This window comes from Gekko japonicus, unplaced genomic scaffold (genome assembly GCF_001447785.1).
Source record: "Gekko japonicus isolate JY-2015 unplaced genomic scaffold, Gekko_japonicus_V1.1 scaffold1030, whole genome shotgun sequence".
Classification (NCBI taxonomy): Eukaryota; Metazoa; Chordata; class Lepidosauria; order Squamata; family Gekkonidae; genus Gekko; species Gekko japonicus.
This window is the reverse complement of record NW_015176002.1, coordinates 21,381-40,020: the sequence shown is the minus strand read 5'-3', so window position 1 is coordinate 40,020 and position 18,640 is coordinate 21,381. Positions and strand designations below refer to the sequence as shown.

General features: G+C 41.8%; 1 protein-coding gene across 1 annotated transcript in view; it reads left to right on the top strand.

Moving 5' to 3' along the window:
- Positions 1-17,609, top strand: part of ADAMTS2 (ADAM metallopeptidase with thrombospondin type 1 motif 2) — a 408,143-nt gene extending 390,534 nt beyond the window's left edge. The window contains exons 18-21 of the mRNA XM_015426443.1: positions 521-728; positions 3,071-3,200; positions 4,181-4,270; positions 17,016-17,609. Coding sequence (XP_015281929.1) covers positions 521-728; positions 3,071-3,200; positions 4,181-4,270; positions 17,016-17,479 — 892 coding nt within the window. The 3' untranslated portion in view covers positions 17,480-17,609. The remainder of the gene's footprint in view (positions 1-520; positions 729-3,070; positions 3,201-4,180; positions 4,271-17,015) is intronic.
- Positions 17,610-18,640: the final 1,031 nt, after the last annotated feature.

Below are 18,640 nucleotides of genomic sequence, written 5' to 3'. Positions count from 1 at the left end.
AGAGTGTATTGAAGGTGATTAGAGCACAATTGCAGCATGATGTCATGTGGATGCTCCAAAAAAGAGCACTCCAGTTTAGAAGCCAAAGTGGGGGGAAACCTTGGTATGGAAGTGGCCCTGGTTAAGACTTACATATACCCTTAAGGTAATTTATATATATTCATCCTTCTCAACTTCTAAGGATTTTGTTCTTAGATATCTATACAAGATACATCAAGATGGGTAGCCGTGTTAGTCTGTCCGTAGCAGTAGAAAAGAGCAGGAGTCCGGTAGCACCTTAAAGACTAACAAATACGTGGCGGGGTATGAGTTTTTGTGAGTCACTGCTCACGTCTTCAGATACCCTGCCACCTATTTTGTTAGTCTTTAAGGTGCTACTGGACATTTGCTCTTTTCTGTACAAGATACAGTGTTAAAAGCTGTCCTAAAAACTGGGCATTTTAAATTAATAGATTTTCAAAAATATTAACAAGGCCTATGACGGATAAACTTATATGTCAGACTCTTTTCATTAAACCAGATGGGTTACTGGAGACTGGGAACCCTGCAGCAAAAGTTGTGGGAAAACAGGATATCAGATGCGTTCTGTGCGGTGTATCCAGCCACTTCATGACAACACAAACCGTTCTGTTCATACCAAATACTGCAGTAGCGATCGTCCAGAGGGTAGGAGAGCTTGCAACCGAGAACTTTGCCCTGCTCAGTGGCGGATAGGACCCTGGTCACAGGTAAACAACACTCTGTAGCATTATTTGATTATAGTTTAATTTAGTTTTATTAATAATACTGACAATATTGTCAGATAATTACCATTTGTACCACTTAACAAGCTTTAACATTGCCCAGAGGCCCAAACAGTTCATACCCTTGTCGTCCACACAGGCCCCTTGAAAAATCCAGGGGAATGAATTGCACAAGATTTGTGTTTGTTGGATTGTTTCCATAATGTTGATGCTTGAAGTTTAAAATTTTGTGTGTGTGTTTCAGGTTTTCCTGAACATTTATGTTTGGCTAGCATGTTGAATGTTGATCGCAGATGATCAAAAGTGGGTCTAGTAACAATTTGACAGCGTCTGGATCCTATAAGCTTTGTATCCTAAGAATCCTGACAATAGCTTGTAGATCTGTGTAGTCATCCATCAAACTGGACTGTACATTTTTCAATCAAAATCCATGATGTGGTCAGATCAGGAGCATCCAACACTAGAACCGAGGCATAATAGGGTTCTGGGACTAGTGCTGGAGAAGCAGAGGCCAGGAACCAGACAGACTCAGGTAGTCAGTTCAAACATTGCAGATGCCTTAACAGGAGGCTATATGAAGGCTGAGTCAAAAGCAAGGGTGAGATGAAGGAAGCCATCAGGAATACACAGCATCCTGGCACACAGTAGCCTAGGTTACCTGGAATAAACGGCGTAAAGTGCCTTTATCATCAGACTGAGAGCCTGGCCTCTCCAACAGCTCTCCAGCAGCCTTACCAGGTTTGCTCTATTACTGATTAGTTGCTAATGTTGTCAATAGTTATAAGCGTTTCAGCTGGGTGGATATTCCAGTCCAGAGTCCACCTGGGTTTGAATGTGCACACACATCACATACTTATGAACATCAGTTTCCCCATTCATTTCAGTAGAGAAGGTAAATCCATAGTCATAACACAATAAAAGGATCGCGCATATAGGTCTAGGTATTCTGTGAAAGTACTGTGTGAATGATGTTGCTGGGACATTCATAGTTAACTTTATTATATATCACCATAATGATGATGATGATGATGATGATGATGATGATGAATAGCACTAAGTGATGCAAAATAATCGGGTTCACAAAAATCATTATGAGTTGGATCCTAAAGTTCTGTTGTGCTAAGAAGGCTTCTACCAGCACAATATGTTTCTTCTTCTGGATGAAGGTTGCTTCTGTCAACTATCATCTCCTTGCATTGGAGGAAGGTTCCATTATTACTGGAACTGAAACCTTTGGTCCAAGCCATTACTTATAATACCTGCTGACTGTGAACAAACATGCAAAAGAGACATTGGCCGAATCTGCATTTCATTTTTAAAGCAGTCTTGATGCCGTCTTTCTTTATACTGGTGTGATGCTTTTTTCGATCTGCTATTTTTTTCTGCTTGCTGGCCGGGGAATGCTGTTGTTCTCCTCCCTCTTCTCTAGCACACCCGGCGTTTGCAGCACCCATTAGCTTTACACAAGGCAATAAATTACTTACGGCAACAAGCCAACAAGCTATAAACTTCTCTTTACATTCAAAGAGAAGGATTTTCTCAACTTTCAGTTTTGCCCAGCTTTTGGTTTAAACAAGAAAGTAAAAATAGCCAAAATTGGCAAAAAAAATGTAAAGACTGGGTGTTTAGTTTGCAGAATGTATGTATGTATGTAGAAGGGATCTTTCTCTAACTTTTCAGGCAATATAAACATCACAAAACAAGATAAAATCATTCACTCTTAGCTTGTCAAGCAAGGGAAAAAGTTTCTTACATTCCTCTATGTTAGGGTTGCCAAATATGTTTTGGCCGGGAGGGGGGGGGCTCCCGGCCAGCGTCTGGAACGTGCGCGCGTGTCACCCGGAAGTGACGTCTCACGCTGGGGGCGGGGCCACGCCATTTGAGGGGAAAACTCTTTGTCGCTCACAAAGAGGAATTTTTGCTCACAAGACTCGGGGGGGGAATCCGCCCCCCGGGGGCATTTGGCAGCCCTACTCTATGTGGTGTCAGAAGGTAAACAGAGCAGATAAGCCTCCGATTAGCACTGGGGGGGGGTTAGAGTGCTTTTAAGCACATCCATTTGAGCCGGAGAGAAGCCACAATCATGACGGAGCCGAAACCATAGGGCAATAAAATAATGCAGACAGCAGATATTATAACAGTGCAGTAGGAGAGCGAAACCTAGAGATGTGGACATCTTTTTTGGAGACGGAGCGAGAGTGTAGCCAAAGCAGTGGAAAATACCAATGCAGATTCCACTATTGATGCTCAGTTTGTGTTTTTTATTTACTTTATTTATTCATTCATTCATTCTCTCCAGTGTTTGTTTGTTTATTTATTCTCTCCAGTGTTCCGTCACTTGTGGTAATGGCACTCAAGAAAGGCAAGTTCTGTGCAGGACAAGTGACAATGTTATGGGTTTTTGCAAAGAAGACAAGCCAGACACAATAAGGCTCTGCAGATTACCTTTATGTCCCAGTGAGTACTTTTTTGAAGATACTGCTCTTTGTGATGCTTGAGAAATTGCTAAAATTAAATTTGTTAGTTTTTTAAAAAGTTTTGTCTGGGTGAAAAAGAATGTTGGGTTTATTTCTCTGTAATCTGTCTCATATTCCCAGTGTCAGTGGCTTTGGAAATTCCAGTAGTAGGAGTACTTACATGTGTGGATATCTTGGGGAGGGGGGGAGGATACCAGCTGATAGATACAGGAAAACAATCAAAGGAAAAACAGTAAACATAACAATAGCTATTGCTCCTAGAAACAGCTGTCTTCTGTCAGTGAGTTATGCATTGGCCAAACTCCTTGCTTGCTGGAAGATTTGGCAGTGGAAATTGGGTAATACATTAAAAAAAAAAAGATAACCAGGAGCCTTTCCCCCCCACACACACACTCTTTTTCATCTCTTGAGAAGTTAATATCCCTAACGGTGTAAAAAAAGAGATAATTTACCTAGTTTGGCACTCATAGGGCTCTGTCACATCCTGCATAGCAGTAAACTCTGGTGTGCCTCAAAGGATACTAATCAGGGAGTGTCAGATGACTGGAGAAAAGTCCTTTTGCAGTACAGTTGTCTGCACACAACTGTATCACATGCACAATTTACATTTTCATGCATATACTAAAAAACGTATGATTATTCACATAAACAAAAGTGTTTATGTAATGGATTTGTTTTCTGCTTTTGCTTTTCTGGAAACGCTTCCAGTCATTACTTTTCAAGCTTGCATGTGATGAATTTGAACAGACATGCCCAAAATTTTAAATCCTTGAAAATGGATATTGTAAGGATATTTCCCTAAGTGTAGCCATTTCTTTTTAGCGATAGTTGCCTTTTTAAAAATTAAACTGGGAGCTATTAATTCTGTTTATTCAGCCAAGGATTTTAAATGGTGCATTGCAAAGCTACAAATGTGCTCATACTTTTTTCTTCCCAATTTCTACCTCATTTCTGTTTCAGAAAATTCATCAGATACATCAAAGAAAACTTACATGATACAGTGGCTGTCAAGACCAGACCCAGATTATCCTATTCAGAAAATATCTTCAAGTAAAAGACCCATTTATAACTCTGCCTTTGCCCTTAAATGCATGCCACATCAAATGTGGACTTTGCCTTCTGCTCTATTCTTCTTTCTGTATGGAACATTTCCTTGAATCTGCCTAGATTTACCTTGGGCTGAATCTTTTTCCCCCCTGGCACTGGGCCTTGGCATACAGTGTCTTTCTTCTCTGGAGGCTGAGTAGCAGTGGTAGTGGAGATGATGAAGGTGTTTGGATGTGTGATGTAGTGCCTCTACAGTGTGTTGCAAGTCCTCTACAAAGTGAGCTGGTTTCAGTTTGCTTGGTGATGGTGAAAAAAGGTTCTTAGCTGGCTCATGATTTCAGTTTGATGGTGAAACTGAAAACTTATTGTGAATGTGATCACATCACAATAATGACACCTTGTAGTGCTAAAGTTCTCCTTTTATCTAAGGCTCCTCTATCTCATAACAGGTTAGCTTCAGTTTTCTTTCAGGATAGTGAAACAAAATGAGAGTGTTCATTTCCATCTTCCTTTTAATCTCATTGCTTCAACAATCATGCTTCACAATTTTAAACGTCCTGGCTTTAAAATCTGCATTTGTTACCATGAAAACCTTCTTATTACCAGTAGCTGAAGCTCTCTCAAATACTGTTACTGGGTGATGCTTTGAGTGAGGCTCCTTCACTTGTGTTTTTTTCCTTTCCAAAAACTGCAAGTGTTTCTTCACACAACTTTGCCAGAATGTTTGTTATATTCTTTTTTTAAGCCAAGTGAAAAACAATACAACAAAAAAAAACATAAGTGCTCTATGCTCTGGGTTGTGGTGTGTAGTATTTTAATATGGTTGAGACCATATGGCATTGTTGTACTGTGCAATGTCAAAAGTTGCTCAACAGTGAACTCTTTCTACATCATTACATCCATCAGTCTTTTTTCACCATTTGCATGTTTGACTTGACTGGTTCTGTGTGTTATGTATGTGTGTGGCCTATCAACGTGTGTCAACTGGCAAACATAACAGTGTGAACAACTATAAAATTACCTCAATTTTTATTGCTTTGTTTCATTTTGCATAGGGGAGGGGAAGTAAGAAAATATATTTAGAAAAATGCCTTAAACTTTAATTGTGTTGGCATTAACCACCAGTTCCAGCTTTAAATATATACCCTGGTACCATGAATTAATCTTCATGCACAGCATTTTTACTTGAATGATAAAACACTGAAGAATGTTTGCATAAGAAATGAGAAGGTTATTCCCAAACTACAAAAAGGTCAAATACAAAATTTCACCAGTTTTTATTGGCACTACTGCTTTAACATACATTTGGGTTAAAGGCCTATAATTAATTGTTCAGGAAACCCTATTATAATATCAAATAACATATCACATAGTAAGTTTCTAATATAGCAGTCCCCAGATACCATAGTGAATTGCTTGCTACCTTCCTCAGCCAAATCATGTACTTTAGGAAGGTGGCTTTGTGAATCTTTACAATGTAGCACATCAAAATTGTCATTATCATGTGATCACATATTTAAATTTTGCTGTTACTATACTGATTTCCTGCAACATGTGAGTAATTTTACATGGCAATGTCAAAAGGCAAAGACATGTTATCTGGCACTGAATACTGTTATGTAAAATAATTAGTGTTTAACTGTTATACATTTATTCATGACTGTTACTTACCTTTAAATAGACAACTGTTAAGTGATGTTCAAGAGATGGGTGGCTATAGAGAATGGTGCAATAAGGTACCTGGGCATTGTGTGCTAGGTCTATATGCACTTTGGTTTATCAGGGATATTTTATTAGTGTTTTGTATGTATTTAACATAATATATTAAAGATGTGCCAATTCAGTTTGCTTTTCAATATTTTTATGAGGCCAGTTGAAATGTGTACCAAAGTGACTGTGCAAATGACTATTTTTTTCCTTACTGCTGAGTTGGAGACATACTGACAGTCTGTCATGCATACTGAAAAAAATAATAAAATGGGATGGAAGTTCAGCAGCTTTGGTGGTTTTGCTTCAGGAAGACAACGTGCCTGTTATCCTGACAAGTACAAGTTACGAGGTCTAGGAGAATCAGCAATGTGTCTTGCGGCATGTTAAAGACTTTGTCAGATGCAAGTGGGGTCTGTTCCACAAAAGCTTCTGCCACAATAAATCTGTTAGTCTTTATGGTGCCCCAAGAGCTGCTGTGTTTGTTGCAAGAGACTAATAATGGCTGCCCCTCTGGAATTGTCTCTATGGAGCATAAAGCAGATTTCTTTATATGTATCCTTTATGTATTAGGACATAATTGTATAGTAGGGATTCATTCACATCACAGGACTCTTGAGTTGGACTACATGTTTTGGAGCAGTTCTTTTTCTACCAGGAAGTAAGGCATTTTTCTAAAGTTGCTTCAACAGTTTTTTATACTGAACAGCCAAAAAAAAAAAAAGATCCTAGCATAAGTACTATTATGTAAATTCCATATGAAATATACTTGTCATGACTCTTATGTTATCACATTTTTTCATAAATATAAGGAAGAAACTTTAGCTTTAGTTAATTTTACAAAACACTGTTGTCTCCTGAGTTTGATCCAACAGGACTTTGATCTCATAATAGATAAGTTGACACAATTTCAAAGTAACCAAAGAAGCACCTTTCTATTTCCTCCCCTCCAAAAAAATTGATAGTTCCACCCAAAAATTGGTAGGGCATAAAGGGGTTAATATACGGAAACTTGTTTTCAGACTTATAAATCAGTGTAAAATTTTTTAAAAGATTAGCTACACTGGTATGTTTGCCAATTAAACACACACTTGCAAGAGACTAATAATGGCTGCCCCTCTGGAATTGTCTCTATGGAGCATAAAGCAGATTTCTTTATATGTATCCTTTATGTATTAGGACATAATTGTATAGTAGGGATTCATTCACATCACAGGACTCTTGAGTTGGACTACATGTTTTGGAGCAGTTCTTTTTCTACCAGGAAGTAAGGCATTTTTCTAAAGTTGCTTCAACAGTTTTTTATACTGAACAGCCAAAAAAAAAAAAAAAGATCCTAGCATAAGTACTATTATGTAAATTCCATATGAAATATATTTGTCATGACTCTTAAGTTATCACATTTTTTATAAATATAAGGAAGAAACTTTAGCTTTGGTTAATTTTACAAAACACGGTTGTCTTTTGAGTTTGATCCAACAGGACTTTGATCTCATAATAGATAAGTTGACACAATTTCAAAGTAACCAAAGAAGCACCTTTCTATTTCCTCCCCTCCAAAAAATTGATAGTTCCCTCCCACCCAAAAATTGGTAGGGCATAAAGGGGTTAATATACGGAAACTTGTTTTCAGACTTATAAATCAGTGTAAAATTTTTTAAAAGATTAGCTACACTGGTATGTTTGCCAATTAAACACACACTTGTTTTATTTAAGCAGCGGATGAGTGAAGACATTGTGTATCCTTTGTAAAATTCGTGAATGCTTCTGAATTTGAGTAGGCTGTGTTATGTGTTGCAATGTGTCTGTGAAGCTGACACTTACGTTGCTCTGCCTGCAATGCTGTTCTAATAGTCCTGCAGTGTTACCATTGCACCCTTCCCCAGAAGCTTTGCAACTGTGCATTTGAAACTTTTTGGAAGCAAAATTTTGGATCCAGCAATCCATCAAGGTGCTTCCAAGTCTCTTTCCCTTCATCCCAGCAGCTACATCCAACCTAGGAGTAACTTCCACACCTCCCTGTCTCCTGCTGTAAGCCCACAGCAAGCATAACTGCTACATAAAGTGTACAGCTACTCCCATTCAGTGGCATAACAAGGCATGATTATTGGGTCCTAAGATTCATTTGAGTAGAATAACCAAAAATATCACTAAGACAAACACATACAGCCAAAGTTCAGCCTAATGCACTGCGAATTAAGAACAAGCTTTCAAGAGTAAACATGTGCATCCAGTTTAGGATTACAAGGCTGTCAACACATGGATTCATTTCTTCCCTGAGAATCTGGAACTTCACTTAACTGATAGCAGTAGGGCAGAGCAATGCACCTCCCGATGAGCGATCCACACTTTTATGCAAATTTCTACTCTTTCCTAGCCCTTTCTTCCTAGGAATAGTTGGTGTGTGTGTGTGTACATATACACTCTTGTAAATCACTTCCCCCAAATTATATTTCGAAGGCACGATTACACACATCCATATTTTGAGATAAGTATATGAATGAACACACAAACGACAACACATGTCTATTTTCCAGAGAAGAAAAACATTCTATAGGACTGCAGTATTAGTTTTGCAAATGGGAAATAAATCATCTCCCTATCATGGGTGTGCAGCATATAAAAATATTTTTATATAATTCATACCTCACCTAAAATACATGTCCGCCCCCTTTTGCACCTTCTTTTGCTTTACATGAATTTGGGGTGTACATTTGGTTTCTTCATCGTCTCTGTACATCACGCTGACAGATGTGGTCCCTGCACAGATCTTCAGTTTGGAAATTTCTGGAGCTAGCTAGCTTTTAGATATCAAAATTGTCTTTTTGCAGAGACACCATCATTACCACCCATGCCAAAGGGAGAGGAATGGCATCTTTCCACTCAGTTCTTTTTCCATCTGCCATGGCAGTGGTAGCGCTTAGAAACACTTTCTTCATAGATTCCTTCAATGTGGACTAGGTTTTACACAGAGTTCTGTTCCTTCCCTTCTTTCTTTGCTCCAGTTTCTTCCATCCTTTCTACCCTCTCTTGATGCTGTGGTGCACAGGACATCTTCTAAAAAGTGTTGGCAGTGCAGAGGAAAGTTATCATTGACTGATGACCATGCTCAATGTCTTCTGTGGCTCAGAGAGCAACACACAGTCAAGTCTTGCATCCACTGTCTGGAACTTTCTGAACAGGCAAGGCACAACCAATCTTCCGGGCTCTGAGACACTTGTGTGTGTGTGTGGGGGGATTTTCAGCCCCTAAGGCAGTGTTCAGCAAGTCTATATTGACTACATAGAAGCCCGTCTGCTCAGTATCCATGCTAAAGCCAGGAATACCAACTTCCTTGGTACTTGGGCCAGCAACAGACCAAGCCACAGAGGCAAAAGCATCAGGCCTGATCACTGTTGGAACTGAAGAAGCAGCACAAGGACAACATCAATCCAAGTACGATGAATAGAGACCTGCTCCTCCAGCCACAGTCTCAGCCCCCAGGGTGCATGTTTGCTGCTGTGTTTCAGCAGACACAGTCCCAACATCATTGGGACCTATCATGGAGGTGATTCCTGGTTCTATTCGCTAATATTATTATTCAGTCCACAGACATCCAACTGACAGTATCCTTGTCCAAAGACCAAATTCTCCAACTGCTGTACCCTGCTCCACCACCACTGAGGCCTCCTAGGGACTGATTCCAGTACCACTCAGAAGAGGCTGTGTCTTCCAAGCATTCATCACCAGATTCCTGGAGCCAGCACCATCAGGCTTCGTATCATATGATCCAGAGACATAGGATCAGTTATCTCCCCTTGCTTATACTCCTTGCTACAAGGAACACAAAGACTGTTGCCACAGAGACTGGGATCAGTATTTGACCACTTCTTTACAGACATTGTTTACTATGTATATTTCTAAGTTCTTGGCATCACCACTGACCCCGTTTCATTGCATGTTCAACAGCACTAACCCCCAGTCTCATCAGCTCTGCTGCCTCTGACACTCATTTCTCCTTCTGGACGAACAATACCTCCCTAGGTCCCAAAAGTAGAACACACCATTCCTTCTGTACCTGCTCACAGCATTGGTACTGATACCTACTGAACTTGTCAAGAAACCCCAGATGTCCAAATAGCCACCATTAACCCAACTGCCTGCACTGGACCTAACACCCCCTAGGGGCTGAAAAGGCACCTCAGGTTCTCCTCTCATTTGAAGGAAAAAGATAACAACACTTTGGACACTGACAAGCCAGACCAAGCTTTGGACTCTTTTCCCAACCCATCAATGACTGATATCAAGGCTCTGTCCCTCATGGAAAGTGTAAGGAAGTACCCAGAGCAGCTGATCTGAATGTTTACTTCTTGGGATTGGAAATAAAACAAGCAGTCCCCAAAACTTCAGGACCCCATCCTCAGTCTCATAGATGCTAATACACAGGTCCTGGTGGCACTCTCTGCATTGTTCCAGGTGGCACAGAACTCCTGGGAGAAACCAGACTGGACAGCATATACAAAGAATGGGGTAACTTTCCTTTTGCTCATCCTCCCCCACATTCCATTGTGATGGATGCCTCACAGGGCAAGGGGAGACAGACACCCCACTCTGCTCCAACAGATAAAGGGGGTAGAAAATTGGATAGGAAGGGTAGAAAATTCCACAACAGCTGTGGTGTTCCACAGCATCCTTGTCAGATGCCCTCAGGAAGGTATTTCTGAATGCCAGGGAACTATATACCAGAGTACAACTAGAAATTCTTTCACATCTTTGCTTCAGTGCAGGGATGGAATCCATCTACATGTTCAGTGGCTTATATCTTAGAGTACCTTGTTCACCTTTGTTCTCTAGGTTTAGGACACTCATCTCTCAAGGACCTCCTAGTTGGCTATCTCTTCATCATGACCAATGATGCAGGGCTGTTTTATATTTGTTTAACACATGGGGAACAATTCTTAAGGGCCTTCTGTGCGTAGATGGGATCCATCTACATGTTCAGTAGCTTGCATCTTAGAGTACCTTGTTCCCCTTTGTTCTCTAGGTTTAGGACACTCATCTCTCAAGGACCATCTAGTGGTTATCTCTTCATCATGACCCCTGGTACAGAGCTGTTTTATATTTGTTTAACACATGAGGAACAATTTTTAAGGGCCTTCACCTTCCAATAACTATAACATCATGGTACTTACAGCTGGGTATTCAAACATCTGGCAACCTGTGACCTGAGTAGAGATGTAAATTTTTCAGAAATTTCAAAGCCACATTAAAAAAAAGCATATCAAAATGAAATTTGGGGGGGGGGGATTGAAATATATCTAATGCTTTCCTGTTGAAGAAGTAAACTTCTTTTATTGATTTAACAGTATTAAATGAATTATTTATAACTTAACAAATAAAATTGTACTGTTTGAAATATTTATGGAATTTTAAAGGATAAATATCTTCATTTTCTATAAGAAAGACTGCAATTATACCCAACTAGGAATAAGGCCTGTTGTAGAAATAAATCCAATGAGATCTAGAAAGAGGTTCTGGACAGGTGCCCCAGCCTTGGGCACTCAGCATCAATTTGCTGTGGTGACCTCACCAGGGTATAATGACACCATTTTCTCCAGGGGAGAGTCCACCATTTTCTCCAGGGGAACTGTTCTCTGCCATCTGAAGAGCAGTTGCAATTCTGAGTGATCTCCAGCTGGCACCTGGAGATTGGCAACAATGGTTCACCATGAGGCAATTGTTGGTTTGGAGGGTGAAGTCTATGGCATTGTACCTGTCTGAGGTCCTACCCCTCCTCAAACCCCACCCTCTCCAGGCTCCACCAAATCTCCAGGAATTTCCCAACCTGAAGGTGGCAACCCTATCCCCTTCCCAGCCAACCACCAACCTACCTTTATCTGCCTCTCTGATTTCAGCTTTCCATCTCCCCCCCCCACACCTGCAGCCTCTACCTAGGAAAAGTACAGTCTTTCTCCACAGTGGGGACCCAAGCAGGAGGGAAGCGACCTCAGCAGGGTATAATGACACAGACTCCACCCTGCAAAGCAGCCATTTTCTCCAGGGGAACTGATCTCTGTCATCTGGAGAGCAGTTTTAATTCTGAGTGATCTCCAGCCCTCACCTGGAGATTGGCAGCAAGGGCTCCCCAGGTGAGAATAACTGCTTTGGAGGGTGGACTCTATAGCATTCTGTTCAGCTGAGGTCTCTCCCCTCCCCAAACTCTGGCTTCCGTAGACTCCAACAGAAAATATCCAGGAATTTTCCAACCTGAAGCTGGCAACCCTACTCAGGACTGGCCCCAATGAGTTCCTCACAAAGGCCATAGTAGGCCTGGAAAGGGTCTCCTACCTTTGTCTGTTTACTGACAGAACCAAGTTTGGTTACCTAGCAACAGCCACTGAGGGGAAAGTTATGTCCACAGCAGGAGGAGAAGAGAATGGTTTGACAGCCAGTGACCCACCTCAGTAGCCAGCCAGCCACAGAGGAACCAAGCAGGAGAAGCATCTTCATCAGGAGAGATGGCTGTTTTGACAGTTTATTCTGACAGGAAAATTGTCCAAGCTGGCAGTGGGTGGGCAAGAAGAGCGGACCTAGCACCCGGCCAATGGCACGCAAGTACTCTTGAGTGGCAGGTGACTGGCCAATGGCTGATGGAGCGCACAGCATAGCCAATGGGAGAAATGGAAAGTACTGATATGTTAGGGCTTTTATATACATCAGATACTTGAGAAAGAGTTGCAAACCCTATGCTGCCATAGCACACATATCTTTAATTTTCGCCAACTGACAGATAGGAAAAACAAAAACAAATTGAAGGTAGAAAACAAATTCTGAAGCAAGAAAGTGTATTTTGGGGCAGAATCTCTTGCATAGAGTCACAGTAGGTAGGACTGCCAGCATGTTTGGATATTCAGCTAAACTTTATAGCAATGAACATAAAAACATAAGAGAAGCCAATGTTGGATCAGGCCAATGGCCCATGCAGTCCAACACTGTCACACAGTGGCCAAAAATACCAGGTGCCATCAGGAGGTCCAGCAGTGGGGCCAGGTCACTAGGTGCCCTCCCACTATTGACCTCCCCCCAAGCACCAAGAATACAGAGCATCACTTGCCCCGGAGTCCCTATCTATACCTTGTGGCTAATAGCCACCGATGGACCTCTGATCCATATGCTTATCTAATTCCCTCTTGAAACTGTCCATGCTTGTAGCCGCCACCACCTCCTGTGGCAGTGAATTCCATGTGTTAATCACTCTTTGGGTTAAGAAGTACTTCCTTTTATCTGTTCTAACCCAACCGCTCAGCAATTTCATTGAGTGCCCATGAGTTCTGTTATTGTGAGAAAGGGAGAAAAGTACCTCTTTCTCTACCTGCTCTATCCCATGCATAATCTTATAAACCTCAATCATGTCCCCCCTCAGCCGTCATTTCTCCAAGCTAAAGAGCCCCAAGCGCTTTAACCTTTCTTCATAGGGAAAGTGTTCCAACCCTTTTATCATTCTAGTTGCACTTTTCTGCACTTTTTCCAAAGCTATAATATTCTTTTTATCATTAAGCACATTATATCATTTTATCATTAAGCACATTGTATTATCATTAAGCACATTATAGTATATTAATTATTCCCCAAATTATTTACATTTAAACTAAAAGATCTTGAGAAAATATTGTGTATGTCTACAGCATGAGTTTTTTTCCCCTCTGCTCCCCCAAATTGCCCATTGGAAAAATTGAGAAAGGCTTCAAATATTTTCATGCTGTACACCTGGAAGGAGTGGGATGCTTTGTAAGACAAGGGTTTTTCTCACTGAAAAAGAGAAAATATTTCACAGGTTTTTTCCCCCAGTGCCACCCCGAATTGCCCAGGTTTTCCATTGGAAAAACAAAAAAAGACCACAAATATTTTTCATGCTATACATTTTTGAATGTGAAAACTTTTCCTTAAGAAGCATTTTACTCAGGGGTCGTTTCCTACTGGAGCACCCCGGAGCGGTGCTCCGATGGAAACGAGCCCACCGCACTGTAGGGCACCTGGAGAAGATCGGGCAGGGAAGCCAGGCATGTCTCCAAACTTCCCCTTCCTTCTCCAGCCAGCCCGCGACAGTGGGCTGGCTGGAAAAAAAAGAGGAGGTGGGGAGACATGCCCTCCTTTCCCCCTGAGCTTCTCTGCTTTTGCAAAAAGACTTGGGGGGGGGGGTTAAATGCCTGGCTTCCCAGCCAGCCCAATCTTCTCCAGGTGCCCTGCAGCACAGGGAGGCCAGGCATGTCTCCCCGCCTCCCTTTCCTTCTCCACGGCGGGCTGGCTGGAGAAGGAAGAGGAGGCGGGGAGAGATGCCCTCCTTTTCCCCTAAGCCTCTCCGCTTTTGTGGAGAGACTCGGGGGGGGATTTAAATGCCTAGCTGGGGAAGCAAAAAAGGGGGGGAAGCATCTTCAAAAGCCTCCTCTTCCCTTCCCCAGCCGGCCTGCCAAGGCAGGGGGGGGGAGCAAAGAGATAAGGGGTTTAAAGTTTAAACCCATTATCTCAAGAGTCACACCGCAGCAGCAGCAGCACGATCTTTCCATTGCATTCTATGGGGCCATAGAATACAATGGAAAGATCGTGCCACCCCTGTGGCACAACTCTAGAGAGAAGGGGGTTCAACTTTAAACCCCTTCTCTCTTCGCTTCCCCCCACCCCACCCCGCCTTGGCAGGCCTGCTGGTGAAAGGAAGAAGAGGCTTCTGAAGATGCCCCCCCCTTTTGCTTCCCCTTCTGACACACTTCGAGTGATGTCAGGGGGTGTGGCATATGCTAATGAGTTATATGCTAATGAACTCCTGCACCTCTTTTTCTATGAAATGACCCCTGATTTTACTTATTCTAAAACTGAACATAATTCATAGGAGCCTCTCTTCTGTGGTTCCCCCAAATTTTTCCATCAGAACAATTGAAAAAAGGGCCTCAGAAACAAATGGAGGGGATGTTGTTTTTCTGATTCCTCCCTCCCCGTGTCCTCACATTTCTAGAAATGAGATTCCTGGCTGCAAGATGTCATATTTCTAGAAATGAGATTCCTGGCTGCAATCTGTTCAGCAAGGAGGTCCAGTGAACCCTGTGTTTGTCTTCACATCCTCATCTGCAACTTCACAGGGACAAGGCAGCCCTGTGCTCAGACAGCTCTTTCTTACCAAAGCACTGTCACTGGGTTCCCCTTGAATCGGGACCTAGTCTTCCCACTAACTTCTCAAACACACTGTCTGATGTGGAGAGAGACCCATATTCTTTGGTTACCTGTAGGACACTGTCATTGTACCTGGACAGAGCTGGTGCTTGAATGTACATTTGCTATAGTGCTTTGTGATGGCCTCTAGACTGACCTGGATCTCTCTTGGCAGGGTGCAAGCAAAGGGGAAGGATTCCCCTTAGCTCCATAGCAGCAGCAAGGAGCCATGTAGGCTGACCCTAGCTGCAACCCAGGCCAGCCAATCAGGAGGTTGGACCACTGGAGAGGGGTGGAGCTTTCAAGAGAACCTGGAAGTCAGAGTTTTCATCCCTCCCCTATACAGCCATCTCTACCACTGGGGCCTTGCTTGGTGGCCTCCAGCTTCAGGCTGGATCCATTGTGGGGGAGGCTGATCCTGTGTGCCTGCCTCCCCTGGTTTGGAGGACCCCCATAAGGGGGCTTGGGGGTGGGACCATTTGGTAATATGTCCAGCTCAGGGGCGGTTGGCTGGCTCTCACCCTCATGTGGCAACAGAACCATGCAGTGGCTTGTACCCATGTCGGATCCCAGTGCTTGTTTTCCCACATTTCTCCCTCAAAGGCTGGGTGAATGGTTGGTGCCATCGGCTGACAGATGGATCACCCAATGCAGCCTTTTCTCCAGTCCTGTTGTCTCCTTTCTTTGTTCCTTTTGGCCCTCCCTCCCTCCCCTGCCCCTAGGACTGCAAATCACTATAGTGCTTTCATTGCATTGTGTTACTTAGCTATATAAGTATTTGATCCCAATTTATTCCTTCAGATTAGCAATGGCAAATATAGTATGAAGTCAGTTTCTATGGATTTAAACTTCAATGCACTGAAGACAATAGAAAACACAACTGTGTTTATCTGTGCTGCATAAAGCTTTTACTCAGACAGGGTTTCCTTTGATGCATTCAAATAAGAGTTTGAATGTTTTTTGAAGTGTGGATATATGACTCTGCAGTGCTTCACCTCTCATAGACTGAGATTAACAAATTATAAAATTGCTTTGCTACTTGCATTTCACAATTTTGTGTTACTGCGGCATTAGCTATACTTTTTAGTGAACAAAGTACGGAGCCATAGAGAATATGCATAGGTTTTTTATAGAGGCAATTAGGCCTAAAAACAATATGATGATAGGCTAATTTCTCACAATAGATTAAAATTAACCTCTATTCCACGACCTGGTTAAAGCATAACCAGTGCTAGTGTAATGAGCCCAATATCTCATTGCCTGAGAATTCCCTTCCCAAGCAGTAATGGATCAGGGGCCCATTGTCAGCTGGACAAATTCAAGGTAACCATTCAAGGCCAGTATTTTGATATTATGGCTTCCATGTGAAAAGATGCTAGAAATACTTCTATACGTTGTCAGGCTATGCATTGCTGTAATGTACAAAAGGCACAACATAAATCATGTGGGCTCCCCAGAGTTTCCACATTCAGTATCACTGTTGACAGGACTGAGTCATGTTTATTTGGAAATTCTCCATGCAATCAGGAGAATTCATGTGATGAGTGATTCTCACATGTTTTAATGATCACATGGAATCCAAATGTCTTCTACATGGTAGCCATGAGATGCCAGTTTAAGGCTAAGAAGGCCTTGAATCCATGACATTTGAGGATATGTTGAGTGTTTTAGTCCTTAACATGTCTATCTCATGAAAATTTGGTCAATATATAACATTTCAATTGAATTTTTTGCCTAGCAAGAATTTGAGAGAGCTTCAGTATAGCTATATTAAGCCTGTTGTTGTAAGAGCTTCTAAATCGAAGTATGTATAATTCTGTCTCTTGTTTACAGCATACACATTATTCTATTTTTTTTCCAGAAGAACGTTGCCAAGGAGACAAGTCAATGTTTTGTCGCATGGAAGTTCTCTCCCGATACTGTGCAATACCTGGTTACAATAAACTGTGTTGCAAGTCTTGTAATATATATAGTAACAAAACAGGAAATGACAATACAACAGAATCTGATCAAAGTAAGATTAATGATATTGAAGAGAACTTCACTCCCACACATACAACACATGTTGAAGTTCACATCCCACACCCTTCTTCAGGTCCACCAACTGTTTCCAAGATAAATATCACCAGTTCCAATGCGACTGAAGACCAGCCAGAAGTTAATGCAGTGGATGTTCCATATAAAATCCATGGACTGGAAAATGAAGTACCACAGCACAACATCATCTTGAGGAAGAGGCCACCTTATGAAAGGACAAAGAACCAGAGAATTCAGGAGCTGATTGCTGAGAAAAGGAAAAGAGAGCTGCTCAGGAAATTGCATTAAAATGGAAATATAACACACACAGACATACATATTTCTCTCTTATAGAGATGTTACCAACACCACAGTAATGCCCATGCCATCAAAGAGACTAGATAGCGATAGTGGTGCTACGACAGACATGCCATACACTATAGCCTGTAACAAATGGAAATTTACAGTTATTTAAATAAGGTTAATATAAATATTATAATAATGGCTAGGGTTAGAGGTTGCCACAAAAAAACCTAGTGCAATATCTTTATGCATTTCACTGCAACCACAGCAACAGTGCTATCTAGCTGTGGTCAACAGGGCTCTCAGTTTTTGGAGCTCTCATGGCTGTTTCAGAGTGTGCTCGAATCCAATGGAATGTTACTGGGATACAATCAGAGATGCTAAGTTTGGAAGCATCCACTGCAACCTATAAAACCTCACCTATGGGAAGGTATATGTTCACTTTTTTCATCCTTATTTGGAAATGTCTATTTAATTTCAGTGGATCAGAGGTCTTGAGCAAATGATCAGATCTTCCTTGTGTTTTTAAAAAGCCAATATCAGATGTCTGGAGCCACAGTTCAGACTGGGATTACAGCAGGGGTGGGGGGACCACTACATGATTTCACCAATCGAAACTGCCACCACACTATGCAATTACTAGCCTTGAAAGGAGGGGGGGGGAGACTGCCAAGTATTTGCCTGTTATTTTACCTCCCCAAGGCTAATTACAGTGTGTGTGGGGGGTTGATCAGCACAATTGCATAGGCGAGACTGCCAAATATTTGCCTGTTATTTTACCTCCCCAGGGCTAATTACAGTGTGGGGGGGTTGATCAGCACAATTGCATAGGCACAGAAGAATTAAACCCCTTTTCTCACACTGCCACTGGCCTTTAAAAAACCCAGAAAGATCTGATCAGCATTTTGTGTCCTTATTTCCTTACTTTAGAGTAAGGTCAAGTATGCCAATCAGGCCTCTCTTTCCATTTTGTTCCGTGGTGCTACTCACATACTCAGGTGGCAACAAAGAATATTGCTGCAAGATCAAGAATCTTAATTTAGACTCTGTTTCAGGAACCAAGTTTAAATACATTCCTCATGTTAACCACTTCAGAAATAAAGTAGGTAAGTGGTTATGCTACCCTGTTATACTATCAATTCTCACAGAAGGAAACGTTTACACACC